Here is a 20,466-nt window from a genome sequence, read left to right as displayed (position 1 = left end):
TAGATTGACATGGAAGACAACACAATTCTATACAGTTGATATAAAAAGTCTACACAGTACACATCTCTGTTTAATGCCAGCATTTTGTCATCTAAAAAAATGAGGGCAAGATAATTTTTCAAACATTTATCCACCATTAATGTGACCTATAACTTGTACGTCAAAAAGCTTATTTCCTTAAACCCTCAGAAGCAGCGCTCTGCAAATCCTCGTCTGACGTGACGGGTGGCTCCTTCCTGCCACTTGCTTCACTCCCCCCAGTGGAGGCCCACGCTCACGTCACATGAGAGGACGAGATCAAGCACACTGCAGCGGAAACACGAGTGGGAGTGATGTAATGTCGCCCGTCTGCTGACCACGGATGGCTGTTTGTGCCAGGCTCTGCGGAGTGGGTCAGTCGCGGAGGTGCCGGAGGCGACCGCGGCAGAATCAGCAGGTGCAGGCGAGCGATTCGGACATGGACGAGGAGGAAGAGGAGCGAATCGTGGGCCAGAGGCGAAGCGACGCCGGCTGCGGGGGCCCGGGGAGCGGCGTCAACACCGCAGGGCCGAGCCGGGTGCACCGCGGCGCGATGGACGGCATCGGACACCCTCATCCGCAGGCTTTGTCGGAACTACCGCCGGAGCTTTTAGTGGAGATCTTCTCCTTGCTTCCCGGGACCGCGCTACCCAACGTCGCCCTCGTCTGCAAGACATTTAGACAAATCCTTAACACAGAAACCATCTGGAGAAGGCGGTGCATGGAAGGTACAGTATAAAGACAGCGGGCGTTGAGCTCTTTTAAACGGCCTGCTGCTAACCTCTTGTTGCTACATCGCGGAGACGTCACACGACGTGACATTCCTCTGTGCCATAAATTAGATGAGCCGCCACAGCGTAAATACTGTATACAAGATGCCTGTTTATTGATCGGAAACGAGAAGCGCCGACACGCCGCTGTCAAAGCAAAGCCAAGGCGAACCGGCTGACTTTGTTTACAGGCCCTCAGCTCAGCCGTAGTAGGCAATCGGTTTGTGCAAGTGTCCTCTGGTTTTGTTTCCAGCAGTGTTTCCCAATCTGTTATTGAGGCAAGGCACATATTTTGCATGAACCAAATATCATGGCACACCACCAAACAAATGTTCCAAAAAGTATTATGCATACTGGAATGATGGATCTCGTTTTAAACGCCCTCACAAATACTAAGTGTTAAATGTGACCCTGTTTAGTTGAACAAAAAGCTGCTCTTATGTTGTGTGGAATTGAATTTGCCATCTAATGGAAGAGCATTTCATTGTTCTATGTACGTTCCTGGCAGGGATAGATGACAGTGGTGTTACCAGGATGCCAGGTGTGGGTGGGCATTAGTCTTACCTGGGGGGGCAAAAAAGTGCTACAATGCTCAAGTACATCAAAATCCAGCGTTGGGCCAACTGCAGCTTAAAACAGGTTTTGTTTTCTCCTTAATTGAGATAACTGTTGTTGTGATTCGGGCTAAACAAATAAAAGTTAATTTGATTTTGATTTTTATATCCCATTCATCAGAACTACATTCAGTTTTCTTTGGGTGGGCAGAGTGTGTCCGTGGGTGGGCACTACCCCCCTGCCCCCCCCTCCGGTAACGCCCCTGATAGATGAACAAATAAGCGGTATTTGTAGTAAATAATTGTGAGATCAATGGACCATATTCGGGGCGGCAAGGTGGTCGACTGGTTAGCACGTCTGCCTCACAGTGCAGAGGTCGTGGGTTTGAATCCGGCTCCGGCCTTCCTGTGTGGAGTTTGGATGTTCTTCCCGTGCCTGCGTGGTTTTTCTCCAGGTACTCCGCTTTCCTCCCACATTCCCAAAACATGCATGGGAGGTTGATCGGACACTCTAAATTGTCCCTAGGTGTGATTGTGAGTGCAGATATTTTTTGTCTCTGTGTGTCCTGTGATTGGCTGGCTACCAATTTGGGGTGTCCCCCGCCTATTGCCCGAAGACGGCTGAGATAGGCTCCCCGCGACCCTTGTGAGGATAAGCGGTGTTGACAATGGATGGATAGATAGATGGACCATATGCATGCATGGCAACTCATTAAGCATTTTCTGTGGAAAGGTCAAATGGCATAACAGTTTCCGCTGTCAGTATGTTACAAGTTACTTGGATGCCAGCTGATTGAAAAATAACATCCATTTGTTAAATATATGTTAACTCTGGGTTGTGTTATAGGTACACAACGGTGCTTGTACTTTTCAAGGTGGAAATTGCATTCAAAGTTACATTTCAAAGACGAGGAAATAGCTCCTAAAGCCAATGCTGCTCAGCAAATGCCAGTTGCCAACTGGGTTTTAAGTGTAATACGTCATTCACTATCTTTTCACTGTGTTTACATGCCAACTGGAAGTTAACATTCCACTTTACACAGATTGGGAAGGCATGCGTGTATAGAGTCCATTAAGGGAAATTGGATAGCACAGTACAAGTACGGCACAGTGGTTGGGAATCACTGGCTTAAATATAAAATAGAGTTACAGCCTTTATATATTTATAATAAAGTCATGTCTGTAGACAGGTGTTGCAGCTGCTATATCCTATTAACTACAGGAGTGTGTGCGAGACAGTGCTATATAACACGCTGTCGAACAACATCAAAATTCAAGTTTGACACTGTGCAGCTTAAAAAGACGGCGATAATTGACTTAATCAAACGGGAGAATTGGTTTGCACATTGTACCATGAAAATTGCAACCACTGGCATAGCTGTGTCGTGATTCAGAATTAGAAAAGGAATGTCTTGCTCTTGGACGTTTAACACACTCTGAGATTTAAGCTGAAGGTCTAGTAAGTGAAGCCCCTCTTACAGCAGCAAAATAAACAAACGTAACAAGTCACTTGTTGAAGCTGAAACAAAGCAGATATGGAGGTGCTGCAAGAACAGCTTTCACTTCTCAGAGAAGTGTGAAATAGAGTTGACCTGACGACTCACCATCTGTGTTCTAGTTCAACCGAAAGGTGTTTGATAGTTCTTCCGCACAAGACTCATCCAAGTATGTCTCGATAGACGTTTTTTTGTGCAGCTGGGCACAGAGGAGGCCTTCTCAAAACTGATGACCAAAACTGAAATTGGAGACAGAATAGCCTAAGCCTAATCCTTGTCAGGATTCAAAATTCATGGGAAGATAGGCCAAGGAATTGTTAGATATGTTCCATCTCCTTTGTCCTCATTGTGTAAGGTTGTCCAGTTTGAAGTTTGAATATTATGCAGGTGTGATTACAAGGCTTCAGAAGCTGTTTGCTTCCCCCAGTGAGTCAACTGGCGACCGGAGTGGGGAATTAGCATTAGCTATAACCTCTACATGCATCACATCAGATGCAAGCTCGTATCTATGTTTGACTGCATTGTCCCTGTCAAATAAAGATGTATTATTATTATTATTATTTGTCTATTTGGGTCACATCTCCTATTAAGTGGTTACTTTAAAGTGCTCTATAAATAAAGTTGAGTTAAGTTGCTGCCATGAAATTTCACTCTGCCATCTCACTTGATTAAGCTGTTGCTTATAACATCACTGAGGAAATGTGCATAACATATCCCAATGTATATCAATAACTGGCGTGCTCATCACTTCTGGTTGTCTTTTTCATCCTGTGTTTTTTTTCTCCGCAGAGTTTCACATGAAGGAGGATCTGAGAAAGATGGAAGTGGGTGGAGTTTCTAGCCGAGACCTCTATGTGAAACGTGAGTGATCTTATTTAACAGCGAAATGTCAACTCTAATTATAATATAGTTGTAATAGTACATGGTTAACGTTGTTACTGGAATTTAATTCGCAATAATCGCTGTTAAGGAACTGAATATGCAGTGTCATGTAAAGTGGTGTTTTCATTCTCTCTCTCGACTGGGTTCTTTAAGATTTTATCCTGCAGTGTATATGTTGATGTGTTTTCTTACGTGATGTACTTTATTGAGTAGAAATCATTCCTGGTGAAAGCAAAAACCTTGGTCTCTTCAATGTGTGATTACCGGAGCATAGTCTTTTCGTCACATTGTGTTCATATTCCCCTGAGTGCCTCATTGGTCAGAGCGCACCTGGATATGAGGCTCCTCTACATGCCTGTGTTGTGCCTGTCCAGGTGTTAACCCACGAGTGAAGTCTGGGCGCTTTATGAAGCTCCTTCCGGACTACGAGCATATGGACTATAAAGACGTGTACACACACTGTATGTACACGGGCCCTGACTTAATGGCTACAGCACGAGGGCCTTAAGTGTGTTTGTGGGGGGGGGTGCTACTCTTGGTGTAATTAAAGTGTTTTGCTTTCTGTGTGAATTGCAAATGATTTTAGTGGCAAGAAATGGAGACTTACGGTAGATGCATATTGTTTTGTTGAGCAAGCTGTCAGAGGAAAAGTCAACCCCTCACATATTCCTTTGAGGTTTCCAACAAATTGACCTCTTTACTAATTGAGAGTTTCTTAAAAATGTGTGCAGTGTAACCTTGCGCAAAGCATGTGCAAAGCACTATCGTGCTGATTATGGTGCATTGTGTTGTTGTGTTGCAGTGCTTCATCCGTACAGACACATTTTAGGATTATGGCAACCTGACATAGGCCCTTATGGGGGGTTACTTCACGTCGTGGTAAGTATAAATATGAAATGGAAATCTTGGTGAAATGCAATATTTAGCTGGCTGCAGATGTTTGACAGATACATTATTCCAAGGTTGATGGGCTGTTTATTATCGGCTGGATGTATTTGCCACCACATGACCCTCGTGTGGAGGATCCCATGAGAAGACGGCCTCTCTTTCGTATCCACATGTGGGAGAGCAAAAAGGCCACTGTGGAGTGTATGTATGGACATAAGGGTCCCCACAAAGGAGACATCCAGGTCAGGGAGCGCACACACACCTCTCTGAGTGAAACCATGCAAATGAAATGTATTCGATTCTTTACTGTGAGTGTTTGTGTGAAAAATAGCTCAGTTTGTGTTTGTTGTTATTTTTAGACTGTCAGGAAGGATGAATTCTCTACAAAATGTAACCAGACGGATCATCACCGCATGCCAGGAGGCAGACAGGAAGTAGGTCAAATCAAAAGTTGCAGTACTTCCTTTGATTTGTGATGATTATATTTCTTTCTAAGGTTTTATTTACCGGTACTTCAAATCCAAACTCTTACTTAAGCATTCAGATGATCTTTGATTGTTTGTGTAGGAGTTCAGGACTTGGCTGGAGGAAGAATGGGGCCGTACGCTAGAAGAAATCTTCCACGAGCATATGCAGGAGCTCATCCTGATGAAGTTCATTTACACCAGCCAATATGAGTATGCAACATTTGCATGCGCAGGTTTTTACATCAGATACTTTCTGACTGATGATTTTTGGACTTGGACTTCTATTACTGTTGCGGGACATGCATTGCACTTTACAACCATTGAAAATTCTGCCTTAGCTTATAAATAACAAACATGATAAGGCTTAATTTTGATTGTCACTGTCAAAGGGGTAATACATAGTTGAGTTGTATCTAATGTTCTACCCGTACAAAGGTAATAGTTTTCTGTTTTGTCTGAAATTGTCAGAGAGGTATTTCTTTAACAAAATGTGAAATATTGTGGTTCTAGTTTGCAGTGATGTGGAACTGCACTGCATCATACTGAAAGGGCTTTCACATATTGTGCATCGATTATGTGACGTGACTTTCAAAGAAATGCACTGAGCATCACCATTTCCAAGTACCGGTATAGCCCTACCTGGAACAGCCACAACATGACGACAGCTTGCAGCTCACAGTATGGTTGCAGCACAGTTCTACACCACTGCAAACTACAAGCTGTTTGATAAATATTGTGAAATGAATACCTGTCTGACAAGATCCATCCAAGTTGAACATTGTTACCTTTGTAATGGCAGAACATTTCAGAATGCTTAATACAATGGATATCGCTGTGTTGCGAAAGTGGTCACAATGCAGCGGTTGCCAACCAAACATACATAAATAGGGTGTAACTGTATTTGCAAAATACTACCGGTAACAGTATGCATGTGTGGTTCTAAATTTCGGTTGGACATTATTACCTGATTAAAGTCTAGGAAATCAATCATTTAATAGTCGGTCAACAATCTCTCTTATTTTCTCTTGTCAGCAACTGCTTGACGTACCGGCGGATCTACTTGCCTCCTGTAATGCCCTCTGACTTGATTCAGCCAGGCCTCTTTAAAGGCACCTATGGCAGTCACGGTTTGGAGATTGTCATGCTCAGCTTTCACAGGACCTCGGCAAGGGCCACCAAACTCACTGTAAGTCACAGCTCTACTACAGTATCCCACCCATCACTGCACTGGTTGTGGCCTTTTGCCTTTATTTATTTACTTATTGTTATGTCTTAGAGCACTGAGAAAACACTGGATTATTGCCACTTTGATTTTCCACCGCCAGACACCTCTGTTGTCAATCATTAGCAAACGCCCTCTCGCCAGTTAACTGTTGTGCACACCCACACACAGTGGGTTATCATGAGCAAGGAATTTCCTACTTTGTGACTTCCCTACACACTTAGCTCAGAGTAACATTTTTAAAAAGCGAAAAAAAAGGGCATCATTTTAAGTCGAGCCGTTGTATACAAACAAATAAACCTGAATAAATTAGTATGTGGGATACTATGTACTAAAGAGCAGGCTGTGAGGAGAAGGTAAATTGTTGTTTAGCAGAGCTGGGCATTTGACTTAAACGTTCCTGTCCGTTTATCGCCTTCTGCCTGCAGCCGGGGTACCCTCCGCTGTCTGTCTATCCGCCTTTTTGTCCGGCCGAAACAAATTGTAATCGCCTATAGGCCGGCCCGCTTATCATTTTAAACGGGCTTCCGTTAGCATTTCCGACTACAAACTTCGACCAACTTCCACTCATAGGCGGAATGCCCAGCTCTGTTGTTTAGGATTTGCATTCCTGTTATAATAGGAAAGAATACTATATACAGTGTATCCTCGCTATATCGCGGTTCACCTTTTGGGGATTCGCTACATTGCAGATTTTATTGCAGATTTTTTTACAGTGCTATTTTGTATGCTGTTTTTTATAGCGTACAAACCCCGCATTTTATTCTGCATCCTGATTGGCGAAAGCGCTGTAATAGACCAATTTGAACACATCTCCGTGCCATGTCTCGCACACAATGAATTTAGCTTACTAAATTGAATTTAGTGAGGAAGAAGAGGACACAAGTGTCAATAAAGACAGGAGGATTAATTTATATGTGATTGTTTGGCAACCATAAGAGCTGCGCAAGAGGGGAGCCGCGACTGGACAGAGGGAGGAGGAAGCGTGAGATATGCGCAAATTGCAACTCCATATGTTGTTCATTCAAATTAAATTTGTTAGTTCAAAAATGTGTCATCGTTATTTGGATGAAAATGTTTTAAAAAAGTTTAAATAGATGTTGGACCTTTAACTTCCTGTTGTGGTCATTTATTAACAATGTTCATGGGTCAGTGTGACCTACTCTATAATGTTCATCAAAAAATATCACATAATGTTTTTAATATTAAGAAATGAAAATGTAAAAAACAGCCAACGTTTCATCCTTTTTTTCTCCCTAGATTTTTTTAATCGTGCTAATTTGATCTACAATATAACAGGAGGATACCCTTCCGTTTTCTGTCATTCACCTTTTTTTTCCAGGGGAAAAAAACTGTAGGCCGGTCCGCCTCTAATTTTAAACGGGCGTCCGTTGGTGATTCCGACTAAACTTTCACTCGCACAAACCTAGTTTAACATTTTTCCCGTCATTCGTCAATCATCAGCAAAACGGGCGTCCGTCAGTGACGGATAGACGGACCGGTCCGTCACATCGGCGGAGCGCCCAGCTCTGTGTAAAATGACAAATGTGCAGGGCAGGCACAGTTGTTGAAGTGTGTAAGACTTTACCAGTGATTCCAGGAGAATTCTTCATCGATCTTCCATCATTTTCTGCACTGCTCTTCCTCTCTCGGGTTGACTTTGGGCGAGAGGCGGGACTGGGAGACAAAAAACATAATCACGATATTTTTACGATCGTTTGATCTCAATTTTTATCACAATTTTTTGGGGGGGATTATCTATGCTGCAAACTGGAGACACTAGACAGTAGGTCAACCTTTAGTTAACATATCACTGGAATTGGGCCAAAACCTTGCAAGACATTTGTATCACTTTAGATTGGTCAATAATCTGTAAAAATAACACCCAAGTGTGTGGAGTGACCAATAGTATAGATTTTTGAAAAAAGATGAATTTTACCAAAATGTCACTTGAGAGGTTTTGGCCCGACGCCAGCGATATGGAGTATATATTTTTTATTTTTTTGAATGAAAAAGATGAACATGGAAAATATTCAAAAATGTTAACGGTACAACAAATGTATAACAATAATAATAGCAATGAATAATGAAGACGTCTTAAAATGTAAACATTGTAATTTGAAGTTATGATGCTAACATAATTGCGACTTGCAAATGTGCAAAAGATGACACGATTGATTGCCGCTTTGGTCCGATGGCTGCACCGCTAGTTAGTAGTGGCTAAACTGCAAATGCTACGTGTGCTGTATGTGCAGATTCCGCTCGCATTTTCATACTTTCCACATTATCTATTGGATGGTACTGATAGCACTTCTTCAAATGAATAAACGGGTTTGTTGTTTTGCCTAAATTTGTTGCACGTTGCTTTGGAGATACCGATGGTGAATAATGTCTCTTGTCAAAATAGCCTCTTATTTGGAGCATAACGCCAAGTTATGACTGACATCTATTTCGCTGCCCTCAGCCGCGTGTTTAGCTGCACGTTGGGTCATTGTTTAGGCTATCTCTATTACTTTCTATTTACTTCTTCAATTTGCAAGCCAAGAGTGGTGCTGAGCAGTTTGGACAAGTAATAAAAAATGAATGAAGTCCATCTTAGGCAGACTTAAGCAGGTGCATCTTGCATGGCCCAATTGCCAACTGTCTACACATTTTCTTTGTTGCTTTAGTTGTCATTTTTGCATCATACATAACAGACGATCTAATCAGGTTGTGAAATTACACATGCAACTTTGGCCCGATGATACAAATGCCAAAGTGAACTTTATGAATCAAATGTGCAGACTTTGTGTCTTTCGTCCAAACCAGATTACCAAACTAAAGGTGTGAACAGAGCCTAAGATTTCACACAAGTGTCTTTAACACACACACACACGCACACACAAAAACATGTATAGTCCCCTTCAAACCTATTAGAACGGCAAGGCATGTTGAATTCAGATCAAAAGATAAAGATGAGACAAAAGTTCAGAAGCCCAGCTTTTATTTCATGGTATTTACATCTCGATGTGTTGAACAACTCAGGACAGAGCACCTTTTGTTTGAAGCCACCCACTTGTCAAGAGAGCAAAAGTATTGGAACAGATATTATTAATCACCTCAGTCACTGCCGAGGAGATATTTATTTGTCTTTTCACAGTTCAACCATTCAATCCCGGAAACGTATTTATATATTTTTAAATATGTTAGGATAAAAGAGGGTCTTAAAATGTCTGATACTGAATGAGTTAAATAAACTTTAAGTGAATAACATTTAATGTTTGGTGGCATAACCCTTACTTGCAATAACTGCATCAAGCCTGCGACCCATTGACTTCATCAGACTGTTGCATTCTTTACTTGAAATGCTTTTTCCAGGCCTTTACTGCAGCGTCTTTCAGTTCTTGTTTTATTTTGGGGGGTGGGGTTCTCCGTTCAGTCAAAAATCTGACTTCCAATTTGGAGTTATCAGTGTTTATACCAAGCTGTTTTTATCAGCTGAGATGTCAAGAGGGGCTCCAAAGATAAATGTGTGTATTTTGTATTATATGTGCAGGGAGACCCCAACGTTCCTGCTGGGCAACTGACTTTGGATATTGACTTGAGTCAGCCGGTGGTCCTTCCAGACTTGGAACGTCAGCGCAATATCGAGGAGCTGTCACGCCTCGTATTGGGGGTACATGAACAAGTACAGAGGCAGGTGAGGGAAGGCACCCCTGCCACCGTGAGAGTCTCTACAGAAGGTGCTTGTGGTGCTGCTGCCGCAGCAAACGCAGCAGTTGCCGATCATGGCGTCGGTTCCGATGGCTGCCAGCCAGGCCCAAGTGCGGACACAAGTCCTTCTGAGAGCCAACCCTTCATCCTGCCCCTTGGAGTCATGGCTCGCAATGAAGTGTACCCACGCACTTGCAGAAAATGGTAAGAACATTTGAAATATAGATTGTATATTAATAACTGTTACAGTATATACAGCTCATCGTAAAGGTCGAGACACCATGATTCGAGTGACGCATTAGTAACAGGCATACACTGTAACAGATGAGATGCTCTTCCACTAGATGGCAGAACCCAGAGGAAAATTTTACTGCTCAAAGCTTGCTCTTCTATGGCTCGGGAAACAAATTTGACATTCTCACCTCAGCCTCATTTTTCTCTGTATTTTGTCTCCAATATTTTTCTCTTAAAATTCAGTGAGACCTCTTAATCAGAGGGAGTCATACTTTAGACTTAATTGAAATAAGTATCTTCAACGGCTCCTTTATTTCTCATTTAATTAAGAAAATTTGCATTACTGGGACTGCTATAGAGAAATATGTACTGTATTGTACTGTATTTCTTAATCTCTGCACCCGCACTAACATCTTTATGTTAACGTTAAACTCTCAAAATAGGTTCAGGTTCTTTACTTCTTTCTCTAAGCTGAGACATTTTCCTCCGTCTTCAAGACTCCTTACATTATACAAAACTCTATTTGAACCCCATTGGCATTATTGTAATGTCATTTGCAGAGCTGCGCACTCCGCCTATGTGACGGACCGGTCCGCCTATCCGCCTATGACGGACACCCATTTTGTAGGCGATAAACGATAGACGGGAAACTTAGAAAATTAGTCGGACTAAGTATAGTCTGAAACCCATTTTTCCCCCGTCTATTGAATCATCTATTTTATCAGTTTTTCTATCAAAACTGAGCAATTTCTCCCCATGTTTAAGAGGGAATTAAAAACGGAATTATTGACAAGATACTTATAATTTTGAAGAATTTGCTAACTGGGATCAACATCTTGTTTGTTTGTGACGTGTTAGGATGTTTGTTTTGTTATTAGTGCTTTGTTTGTTTTTTTGTCTTTCTGTGTATTTAAATGTCCTGAGCCCCCACTCAATAAGCTTTAAAGAATCACCAATCACGGCTCACCTGTTTTCTGGAGCTGAGTCATGATTGGTCGTGATCTGAGCCCTGAGCAACTTCGATGTCATCTTCAGTCGACAGAAATGACAAGTAGCTTCTATGTGGTGTCTCTTTTGCTTGTATGTAATTGTATAGTACATTTCAGGCTGCCTTCGTGGTGGTAAATGTAATATTTGACATGTGAATGAAAAACAGCTGGGGTAGGGTCCAGCTGATTAACGTTAAGCGGTTAAGAAAATTGATGGGTTCACATTTGGTAACTGATTTACATTTTCTTAAAAAAAAAAATGGCATCCATACTGTGTATTGACTGAAGAATTTGTGTGCATCCATCGCAGCTTCTATGGGACAGGTCTGATCGCCGGGCATGGCTTCACAAGTCCAGAGCGCACCCCAGGGCTATTCGTGCTATTCGATCAGGATCGTTTTGGCTTCATCTGGCTGGAGTTGAAATCGTTCAGTCTCTACATTCGCCTGACGGACCACCTGGCCCATGCACATGCCCCAAACTTGGAGCGATTCGAGGCCATGCTGCGCAACATGCAGTCTTGGACATCATGAGTCCCCAAGCTTTAATTCCCTTCCTGGCAATACAATGCATCATATAAATCATAACAATACGAATAATAATACACAGTACATTATACCTCGCCCCATCCCCACGGTGGCACATGTTAAATTGTGACATGACCTTTTCCAGCCCCTCTGTTTCTCCAACATTTGCTTTTACTGTCTAATAAGGGCAGTTTTTTCACCTTGACCCGTCTTGAGTCATAGTCAAGTTGCTCCAGTGCAGCAAAAAAAAATTGGTCAGAGGTTTGTGTATTTATAATTTATTTATTTCCTCTAGGTGAAACGGAGATACGTTATTGCATACCACTTATAACGGATCAAACTTTATGTGCCTCTGATTCTAAAACCATGTCTGTACTTACTCGTATTTGAGAAGGTAATGGTGTGAAATGCATTTCCATTCAGTGTCTATTACGTTCTGTTCAACAACATGCTGCATTTTATTTGCATTTGGCTTTGCAGCAAATTGTTTTTAGGAAGAAGTACTGTATGCCTTTCACTTTAGTTTATAAATTACATGATTTTGAATAGACAGCTTCTCAGGTATTTTTTGTCATAAAATTGTGGATTACCCTTTTGTTTGTCAAAGTTAGTTACAGTCAATCCGTTTTAAAGCTATCCCAACGAATAAAGTGGGTCTTGCAACATATGGCAAAAGAATTGCTCTCTTATCAAACAGCTCAATTTTTTTTTCTGTTTTTGCTCTTTGAGCTTTAGTGATTATATATATAAAATATTTTAATATTTAATATAATATTTTCAGTGATGTGCTTTGGCTCTTATACATTATTTTACCGCACCTTACTTGATGTCGGTTGAAAACATGGATTGGAAAAGTATAATATAAGCTATACTGTACCTACAGTACACTGGATTCATTCAATGTATTCAATTATTACTGGTATTTCTTTTGGGGGGGACAACATTGCAACATCTGGTATGTGTATCATGTTTGTCTTTCCATTTACCCTATCCATAACTTTCGCTCCTTTCATGATTTATTTCATGTCACTGTCTAGCTGGACATTACAGAACCCCACCATCCTATACCACCTATTATACTGTATGTATGTCTTGTTATGGCTTGATGGCGTTGCCCAGTAGCTTTTCTACTACAAGTGCACTTTTCTGGGCAGTATACAGTAGTAACTCATCTAAAGCAAGGGCACACTGGGCAGCGTTTTTGTTTTAGACTGCAGCTATAATAACATTTGCAAAAAAACAACCACACAAAAAAAGCTTTTGTCTTGTTCATCTGAACCAAAATATATGGTTCAATAAATTTTCCTATCAGCATGTTATTTGTACTTGGCTATTTCATTGTTTTACCATAGCATCGCTTTGTAGTCAAGCTGCAGAGTTTATTTGGATTAATTACCAACACTTAAGTTGTACTAACCATCCTGAGTAGTTTTTCTTTAATTAGGAGTACTGTGTTTTTCTTATGTGTTTACTACCAAGACATTTGCAATGTATGGCAATCCATGTGCTACTACGAATACGTATTTATCACAAGTGCCATGATTATGATGGATTAAACTGCGCCTGTAGTAATTAACATTACATACCATCATTTACTCGCACGCGTTAGTGTTCTCCAGTCACTTGTTGAGGTACAATATTTGCATTTCTTCTTTACATCAGAATATTTCATATAAATAAACAATAAAACACACCACACAATGTTTAATTGATTTAATTAAAATGTTCATTTTTTGACAAGTGGACCAGTACACAGTTCTGATGAAGCAACCCGCGCGGTTAAGACACCCAAAATCAGTTTAACGACTACTCTATGTCACAGTGAATCACTACATTAAACTTCATGAACAGATCTAAATGATAGGAGCTGAAGAGGACATGTTCAAAAGAAAAAGAAAAAAAAATGCAAGTCTTCTAAAGTTCGCTGCGCTCCATCTTCTCCTGATGTAGTCGAACCTTCTCTGGGAGGATCTGAGTCATAAAGACAAAGCGATCCTTCTTCAGGTGCTGGGAAGTGACCTGCTGCTTTGCACTTATTGCCAGGTACTTTTCTTCTTTTCCATATACAGGCCAGTGAGCAAGGCCATCACCATTAGGCGACCTACATGAACGCATATAGTACAGAATAGACAAGCTTGTCTTAAGTTGTTTCACTCTTTATATCTGAATTAAACAAGAAGGATTTTGGGGTAATTACCCTGTCCGAGCAAAGTTGCCCCAGTAGGCCATCATCGTTCGACTAAGTTGTTCTTCCTCCTCTAGGCATGTAACTAAAACAAAGAGCCTTGGTGAAACACTTTGCACTCTAAGTAAACATTGCATGTTTCTTAAGATGTCAAATAAGGTCTCACCATTTAGTCGGATATGTTTTGTTGTAAAGCAAAATCCTAAAACTGTAAAGATTTCGTCTCCATGGTCACTCTTAACAAAGCTTGGTCTTTTTGCCCTCAAGAAATGAGGCGAATGCTGGTACTCATACAAGTAAACGCGGGCACCTGCATCTGGGGAGAGAAGAGTCGACAGTATGTTGCCATTGACAAATTGATGGAAAATGTTTGTGTGCTCACTGTACCTCTGTGAGCATTTGCAGCCTTAATGGCAGGAATGTTGAACAACGTATCCCCAAAGAACTCAGAAAAGCCATCTCTATTTTTCTCACGATCTTCACCAGACCCGATATATTCCTCTATCATCAAATCTATGACAATGGAGTCTTTGGGCTGAAGAAAATAATTAACACTTTAAGAATAACTCTGAATAGCAGTCAACCCAAACATATTTTTTCAAGAATATGTTCTATGCAAGCCCACTAGTTGAAACAAGACATTTTGATAAAAATTGCGTTTATGGAATAAGAGTTAATGCACCCATTTTTAGCCATCTAGCCATCATTTTGTCACTTCTGCCGACTGAAAATGACATCACAGTTGCTCATGGCTCAGGTAACAACCAATCAAAGCTGACATGTTTTCTGATGCTGTGCCGTGATTGGTCGTTACCTGAGCAGTTGTGATGTCATTTTCAGTCGACAAAAGTGACAAATTAGCCGCCCCGTGAGATGGCTAAAAAGGGGTGGATTTTGCTGCTTAACTTATATTCCACAAATGCAAGATTAATCAGGATGCCGTGTTTCAACTAGTGGGCCTGCTGGGAACATATTCTTGTAAAAAATATGTTTGGGTTGACTTCCACTTTAAGTAACTCGATAGCAATATCAAGAGTCTTACGTTGGCGTTGAAGACCAACATTGTGTTTAAAACCTGCTCCCGGTCCATTCCTTCAGTCCAGTTTGGAGGAGCCATAAACTAGGAAAAAGGGAAGAAGTGACAACATTTTCACGAGTGGAGCCTAGAGAGTGCAGAATAACATATTGGTCGCACTTACAGTAGGAATTAACCAGCCCCCTTCATGATCATTAACACCAGTCATGAATGGGACATTCTGAATTTCATGCTTCGTGAATAGCTCGTTGACTGATTTTGTCAGGAAATGCCCGTCTGTATTTATAGAAAGTCTTAGTGTAGGATCCTGAGAAAAGACAGTTTAGAGAAGGGACAGCAGTTACAAAAATAGGGCACAGTCATGAATTTTAACACCAATAAGTCTTTTGCATTATAGCTCGTGAGTCTAAATTAGTTTTGCATACTGTACCTGTGCAAAAGTCAAAAATGGGTCAATATCAAGGTTTTTCAAGCAGGCAGCAATCGCCTGTGTGCTTTCAATGCTACATCCAGATGCATTAGCAACGCCCTGAAGATGCATAGCAAGAATTCATCAGTGAAATATGTAAAAATGAAACCAAACAATTTAGATTTTGGAATTCTAATCAACCTGTGCTACTGGTAGAGGGTTATTTGCCACCAACGCATCCATTGCAGCAGTGCCACTTTCAGCAATGGCTCTATGGATCAGGCCATCGGATAATGGCGATAGAAGCTGTTTAGGAACCCAAAGTCATTTCATCAAATCCCCTGTGACCATCAATAAAGAATTTCAGAAAGGTGATGTATCAGCTGAGTGATTCTCACCAGCAGGGAAACGCTCACTCCACCAGCAGACTCTCCAAATACGGTGACTGAGGCTGGGTCCCCCCCAAAGTTGTGAATGTGCTTTTGGATCCAGTGGAGGGCTTCAACCTGGTCCAGCAGGCCAAAGTTACCAGACAAATGCTCGTCTCCTGTGCTATATAAGACATAGCGTACAGTTAAATGACCGAAAGTTATGACTGCTGCTCACTTTTTCGTCAAATACCTCTAAGGTCACACAGTATATGGGGTGAGAAACACTCCTACAAAGTCCACCCAATTTTTTTAAAACGGATGTCAGCAACTCAGTGCAGCAAGCCACAAAGAATTAACACGAGGTTAGCTTAGTTCTTTGAGAAGCTTTTTAAAAGAAGCAACGCCTCACAATAATAAATAAATAAAAAATAATTTGAGAAAAGGAACAACATACACTGGAATGGCGGGGGGAGGAGGGGTGGTGGGATTTCAGTACTTTTGTTGTGGGACAGTTGAGATTACCTCAACCTTACATGTAGCATCAATCAAGGTTTTATGTTGGCAGGAATTGGAACAGATAGCTAAATATTTGCAACTGTAAACTTTGCATTTGAAGCGAACGTCAAGAAGAATCTCAGAATCTCAGTTTGACTGTTGATTGTTCACTGTAACTTTATTCATAGCCAATTGTCATTCTTGCGTTGTCTTCCTAATACTGCACAAACTTTTTTTTATGCCCCCTTGTCTTCTTCATATAAGTTAATATCTTGGATACGTGTACAGCAAACAACACCCTTTCCCAAAGTCCAGACTGTGGTTTAGAGGCAATCTAATCTAGGCCCGCCTCCACATCATCTTTATAGTTGACTAATTGTAGAATGGAAAAAAAGTATTTGATTTTCGGTTGCACATGATTAAGATGTGTTAAATTAATACATAACATTTGTTTATTTTTGAGGAAAACATGACATTTTAATCATGTGCAACCAATGTACATGTTGAAATTAAGTAAATCCAATCCAATCCAATCCATTCCAGGAGTCTTTAAAGTATTCACTTTTATAACCAGGCCCCAGAGTGGACCGGGCCATGTCCACACGGAAACACAGCCTGCATCGTTCATAAAAGAAAATCTGACAAACACAGAATCAGTTAAAGAAACGTGAGTGTCCACAAGAATACGCTGGCCCGGTCCCAATACTACCACTTCCACCTTTGTACCTCTCAATTGCGCGTTCCCGGTCAGGGTGCATGTGTCTAGGGTGTCCCAATTCTCTCAAGTGCTCTGTCACCCCACCCCTCTTGCGCCTGTGTTGCCCGCATCCATGGGCTCTGAATTAAAACCCTGCCCTGTGCCCGACCGATATAATTCTTTTTTAGACCGATGCCAACCTAGATTTTTGGAAGGATAAAATACCAATAACTGATTAATGGGCTGATTACTTTAAAAACATATTGAACGATTCCGAGTTTATGAGATTTTCTTTTTCCTTTTTTTTTAATGAATGAAATCGGCTCAGTTTCCGTGTGGACATGGCTTTGATCACTGTCAGCATTCCTGCCTTTCCTCCCTGCACTCAGCCATACAAAGCTTTATAACACATAAGTGTGAATGTGACTACTGTATGAAAGGATGTTTGGCGACCTGGCAACCAATGCGACCAGTCAAGTGTGTAACTTTGACCAAAGTCAGTTGGGATAGGCTCCTCCCTACGATCCTAACCAGGATGAGCAGTTTAGAAGACGGACAGCTCCATTGCGTGTATTTCTTACTTTAAAGAATGTGTGTGATACTGACCTGAGAAAGCCCAAAACTCCCAAGCGATATTGGATGAGCACCACAACCACATCCTGGTAAGCAGCCAGAGCGGATCCGTCATACATTGAAGCTGATCCCAAAGTAAACCCTCCACCATGGATCCATGCCATGACCTGGTCAGACAAAATACATTTTGAACACTTACAAACCGTCAAATCGATCATAATCATAATGTAATCATTCAAATTGAATCTTGCAAACAAGAAACTCAACAAGTATTGAGGCATAATTGGCAGTGCATTACAGTAAATAGTATCAGTTCAAACTAGCAGCAAGTGTTTCTTACTGGGAGCTTGGCATCATGAGCTCTGTTTGCAGGAGTATAAATGTTGAGATAAAGGCAATCCTCTGAAATATCTGGGTGTTCTTCTGCTATGCCATCAATCAACTCCAGCAGATCTAAAAGGAACTGTCTATGTTGAACGCACCTGAACAAAGAAATTGTTTTATATTAATGTATAAAAGTAAGCGATAACACATCTCTCCCAAGTGCAGTAACACAATTGGAACACAGTAGTGTTTGTTTACATTGGTGGCTGCCTGCTGGCATCTCTCACTCCTTGCCATCCCTCCACTTTCTGGGGTGGTGCCAGTCTCAGACCAGGGCCAAGAGGTGGCTTGGCAAATGGGACACCCAAGTAGGCGTAGACCCCCGTCTCCTTCCCTTTTACACTCACATATTCCCCTTTCAGACTGCCAAGCTCCGTGTGGACAACAGGTGCTGTAAAGATTTTAGTGCAAAATCTGAATGCTTACGCAATTAAAATGATTTACAGTGATCATAAACAGCAAACACACACTTGACGTAAGGCAAATATGAACGCAACGCTTCATTCATTGATATGTCACATCATCTGATTTCATTTCAGTGACTGTTGGTTTTGTCAGAAACGGGTATATCAAGTAAGGTTGTGGGGGTGGGAGTTCGGCCGGGGGGTGGGGCGGTTGCGACTGGCCGGCCGAGTTCCCGTACAGGTCATGTTACAAATCAAGAAGTTGGTAGACATTCTGCCATCCAGTGACATTGTAGAAGTGAAAAGAAATTGTAGTATAAAAGTTCTAATAAAATGATTACTAGAACAGAAACAAACTAAGATATTTTAATCATGAAAACACATTATTTTCTAGTTCCATCTTATTAAAACTGTTTGACACTTTTGAGACTAGGGAACATTAATGCATGCATCCATTAAATAAACATGAATCTTACGTCCAGCCAGTTTTCAACTTTATTCAATCACTATATGTGGATAATAAGGGAAAATTCCACAACTTAATATTGCGCAAGTGGGGTCAGTGGTACGCAGGTGATTGGTGTCCTGGTTTGCACCCTTTTGTGATGCAATGACTTCATTACTGTGATTCAAAAATATTGTAATTGTAAGAGTATAGAATAGGTTAATCCTATCATGATGTGATCACATCTTTCATTATACACAAAGGAACCAAACAAAAACAGTACAAAATCATAATCTTTCTAATAGAGTTTCTGCATGAGCGTGATAAGGAAAAACAATCATCTGAATTGATTGCTGCTGGGAATGACATGGACTTTGGACACAGGAAGACCAGCAGTAGTAGATTATATTTTAAAATATTAAAGTTAGTTCAATGTACTGCAGGCAACAACGATTAAATTTCACATCCTGAATATCACTCACTCACCTTCACGTTCTGCTGCAACACAGACATATAACATAGCCGAAAGAAAGCAAAGCGTTTCCTCTCCACGGAACTTCATGTTGCTGCTGGTTATGTGAATATTAACACTGTGCTCCAGGCGTTGTGAATAGGTACGTGCGCCAAGGTCTGCTGCCCTTTGCGCACACTTCGTGTTGTTTCTGCTTTGTTGTCAAGCACGCGTACAACCGGCTGGTCCTGAATTGACACATTTCGGCAACCCCCCGCTTCCTCTTTATAATACTGCACGCAGTGATTATTTTTGGGGTGACTGGGAACTCGCCACTTAGCGGGTTTTTTCTTTTTTTGCGTGAGAACTGCAAGTACAGAATTTGCGCCGCTTGAAGTGTGCCAGGAAGTGGCGTAGTGGGAATAGCGGTCGCGCCGAATGTGTAATTTTGATTCCTTCACATCACGGGTTTGAATAAGGCCATTCCCGACAGGAAAGAAACCTAACACTGTTACTTGTAAGAAGACCGTTTCCGCCAGTGATTTTCTGGCATCATCCTTATATGTATGAGCCATTCTACCGAAGTGGTTGAAATTGCTGTCCCACAATGAAAATCACATTTAAAAAAACAATGACGTATTCAGACCTTGAATATTTAGTAATATCTTGTTATGATCTATTTTACCACAAGGCATTAATTGAGATACTATTAAACTGAATGTATGAAAAGTCATCTGTTATATGTCACTTCCTATTGGGAGGTGGCTGTCCCAATCTCTAACTCCTAAATTTCAATTCATGGAAAAAAAATGTAGAAGATTTTTGCCTATTTAAAAAATACTTTACTTTAATAGAACATTTTGGTTGCTTTTAAATGTATGGTGAAAGATTTACATTGATTTTGTACATTTTTTTCAAATTAGAAGTTTTTATGAAAAAAAAACCTGTCCCAACTTTTCATGTCACTACCGAAACGCAAAGAGTATTTGTCTGTAGGCAGGGCTTGGTTTTAGCCCCATCCCCAGAAATTTCACCATTAAGAGACATTACCTCCATGTTCATCACTGGGCACATGGCGAGTAATTAGTTGGCAGCATTATTAAGTTATGTGCCTACAAAGTCTCAAAATCAGCATGTGGTTTTAAGGACCATCACTACTGAACACCTCATTTCGGCAATAAAATGAGCACTTTTGATTTTAATGCTAAATGTACGGTTTTCTATCTCTGTACACATGCTCAAAACTGTCTGTGGTAGCCACGTTGTGCCTAACATT

At 41.1% G+C, this 20,466-nt stretch overlaps 2 protein-coding genes across 3 annotated transcripts; one reads left to right on the top strand and one right to left on the bottom strand.

The window, feature by feature from the left end:
* Positions 1 to 241: 241 nt before the first annotated feature.
* On the top strand, positions 242 to 13,054 carry fbxo31 (F-box protein 31). Of its 2 annotated transcripts, XM_086028739.1 has the most exons (10): positions 242 to 746; positions 3,628 to 3,699; positions 4,095 to 4,181; positions 4,523 to 4,599; positions 4,683 to 4,850; positions 4,968 to 5,042; positions 5,176 to 5,285; positions 6,108 to 6,261; positions 9,833 to 10,194; positions 11,524 to 13,054. In XM_086028739.1, exons 1-10 carry the CDS (start codon positions 362 to 364, stop codon positions 11,744 to 11,746), a joined length of 1,713 nt encoding a protein of 570 aa, XP_085884865.1. In that variant the 5' UTR covers positions 242 to 361; the 3' UTR covers positions 11,747 to 13,054. The 2 variants fall into 2 exon arrangements, with proteins under 2 accessions (XP_085884865.1, XP_085884864.1); XM_086028738.1 differs by lacking the exon at positions 4,095 to 4,181 and having other exon boundaries at positions 244 to 746.
* A 384-nt stretch (positions 13,055 to 13,438) lies between these two features.
* On the bottom strand, positions 13,439 to 19,564 carry ces2b (carboxylesterase 2b). Its single transcript, XM_086028737.1, has 13 exons — positions 19,226 to 19,564; positions 18,089 to 18,281; positions 17,847 to 17,988; positions 17,540 to 17,673; positions 15,769 to 15,922; positions 15,572 to 15,676; positions 15,392 to 15,490; positions 15,125 to 15,268; positions 14,968 to 15,045; positions 14,313 to 14,460; positions 14,092 to 14,241; positions 13,938 to 14,010; positions 13,439 to 13,841 (listed from the first exon to the last, which is right to left on the bottom strand). The coding sequence occupies exons 1-13, from the start codon at positions 19,299 to 19,301 to the stop codon at positions 13,655 to 13,657; spliced, it is 1,683 nt and encodes a 560-aa protein (XP_085884863.1). The 5' UTR covers positions 19,302 to 19,564; the 3' UTR covers positions 13,439 to 13,654.
* Positions 19,565 to 20,466: the final 902 nt, after the last annotated feature.

Source organism: Filicampus tigris, chromosome 4, assembly GCF_054856515.1.
Source record: "Filicampus tigris isolate MCC_2025a chromosome 4, RoL_Ftig_1.0, whole genome shotgun sequence".
In the NCBI taxonomy this organism is placed as follows: domain Eukaryota; kingdom Metazoa; phylum Chordata; class Actinopteri; order Syngnathiformes; family Syngnathidae; genus Filicampus; species Filicampus tigris.
Note: the sequence above shows the minus strand (reverse complement) of the source record. Positions and strands in the feature narration are given on the sequence as shown.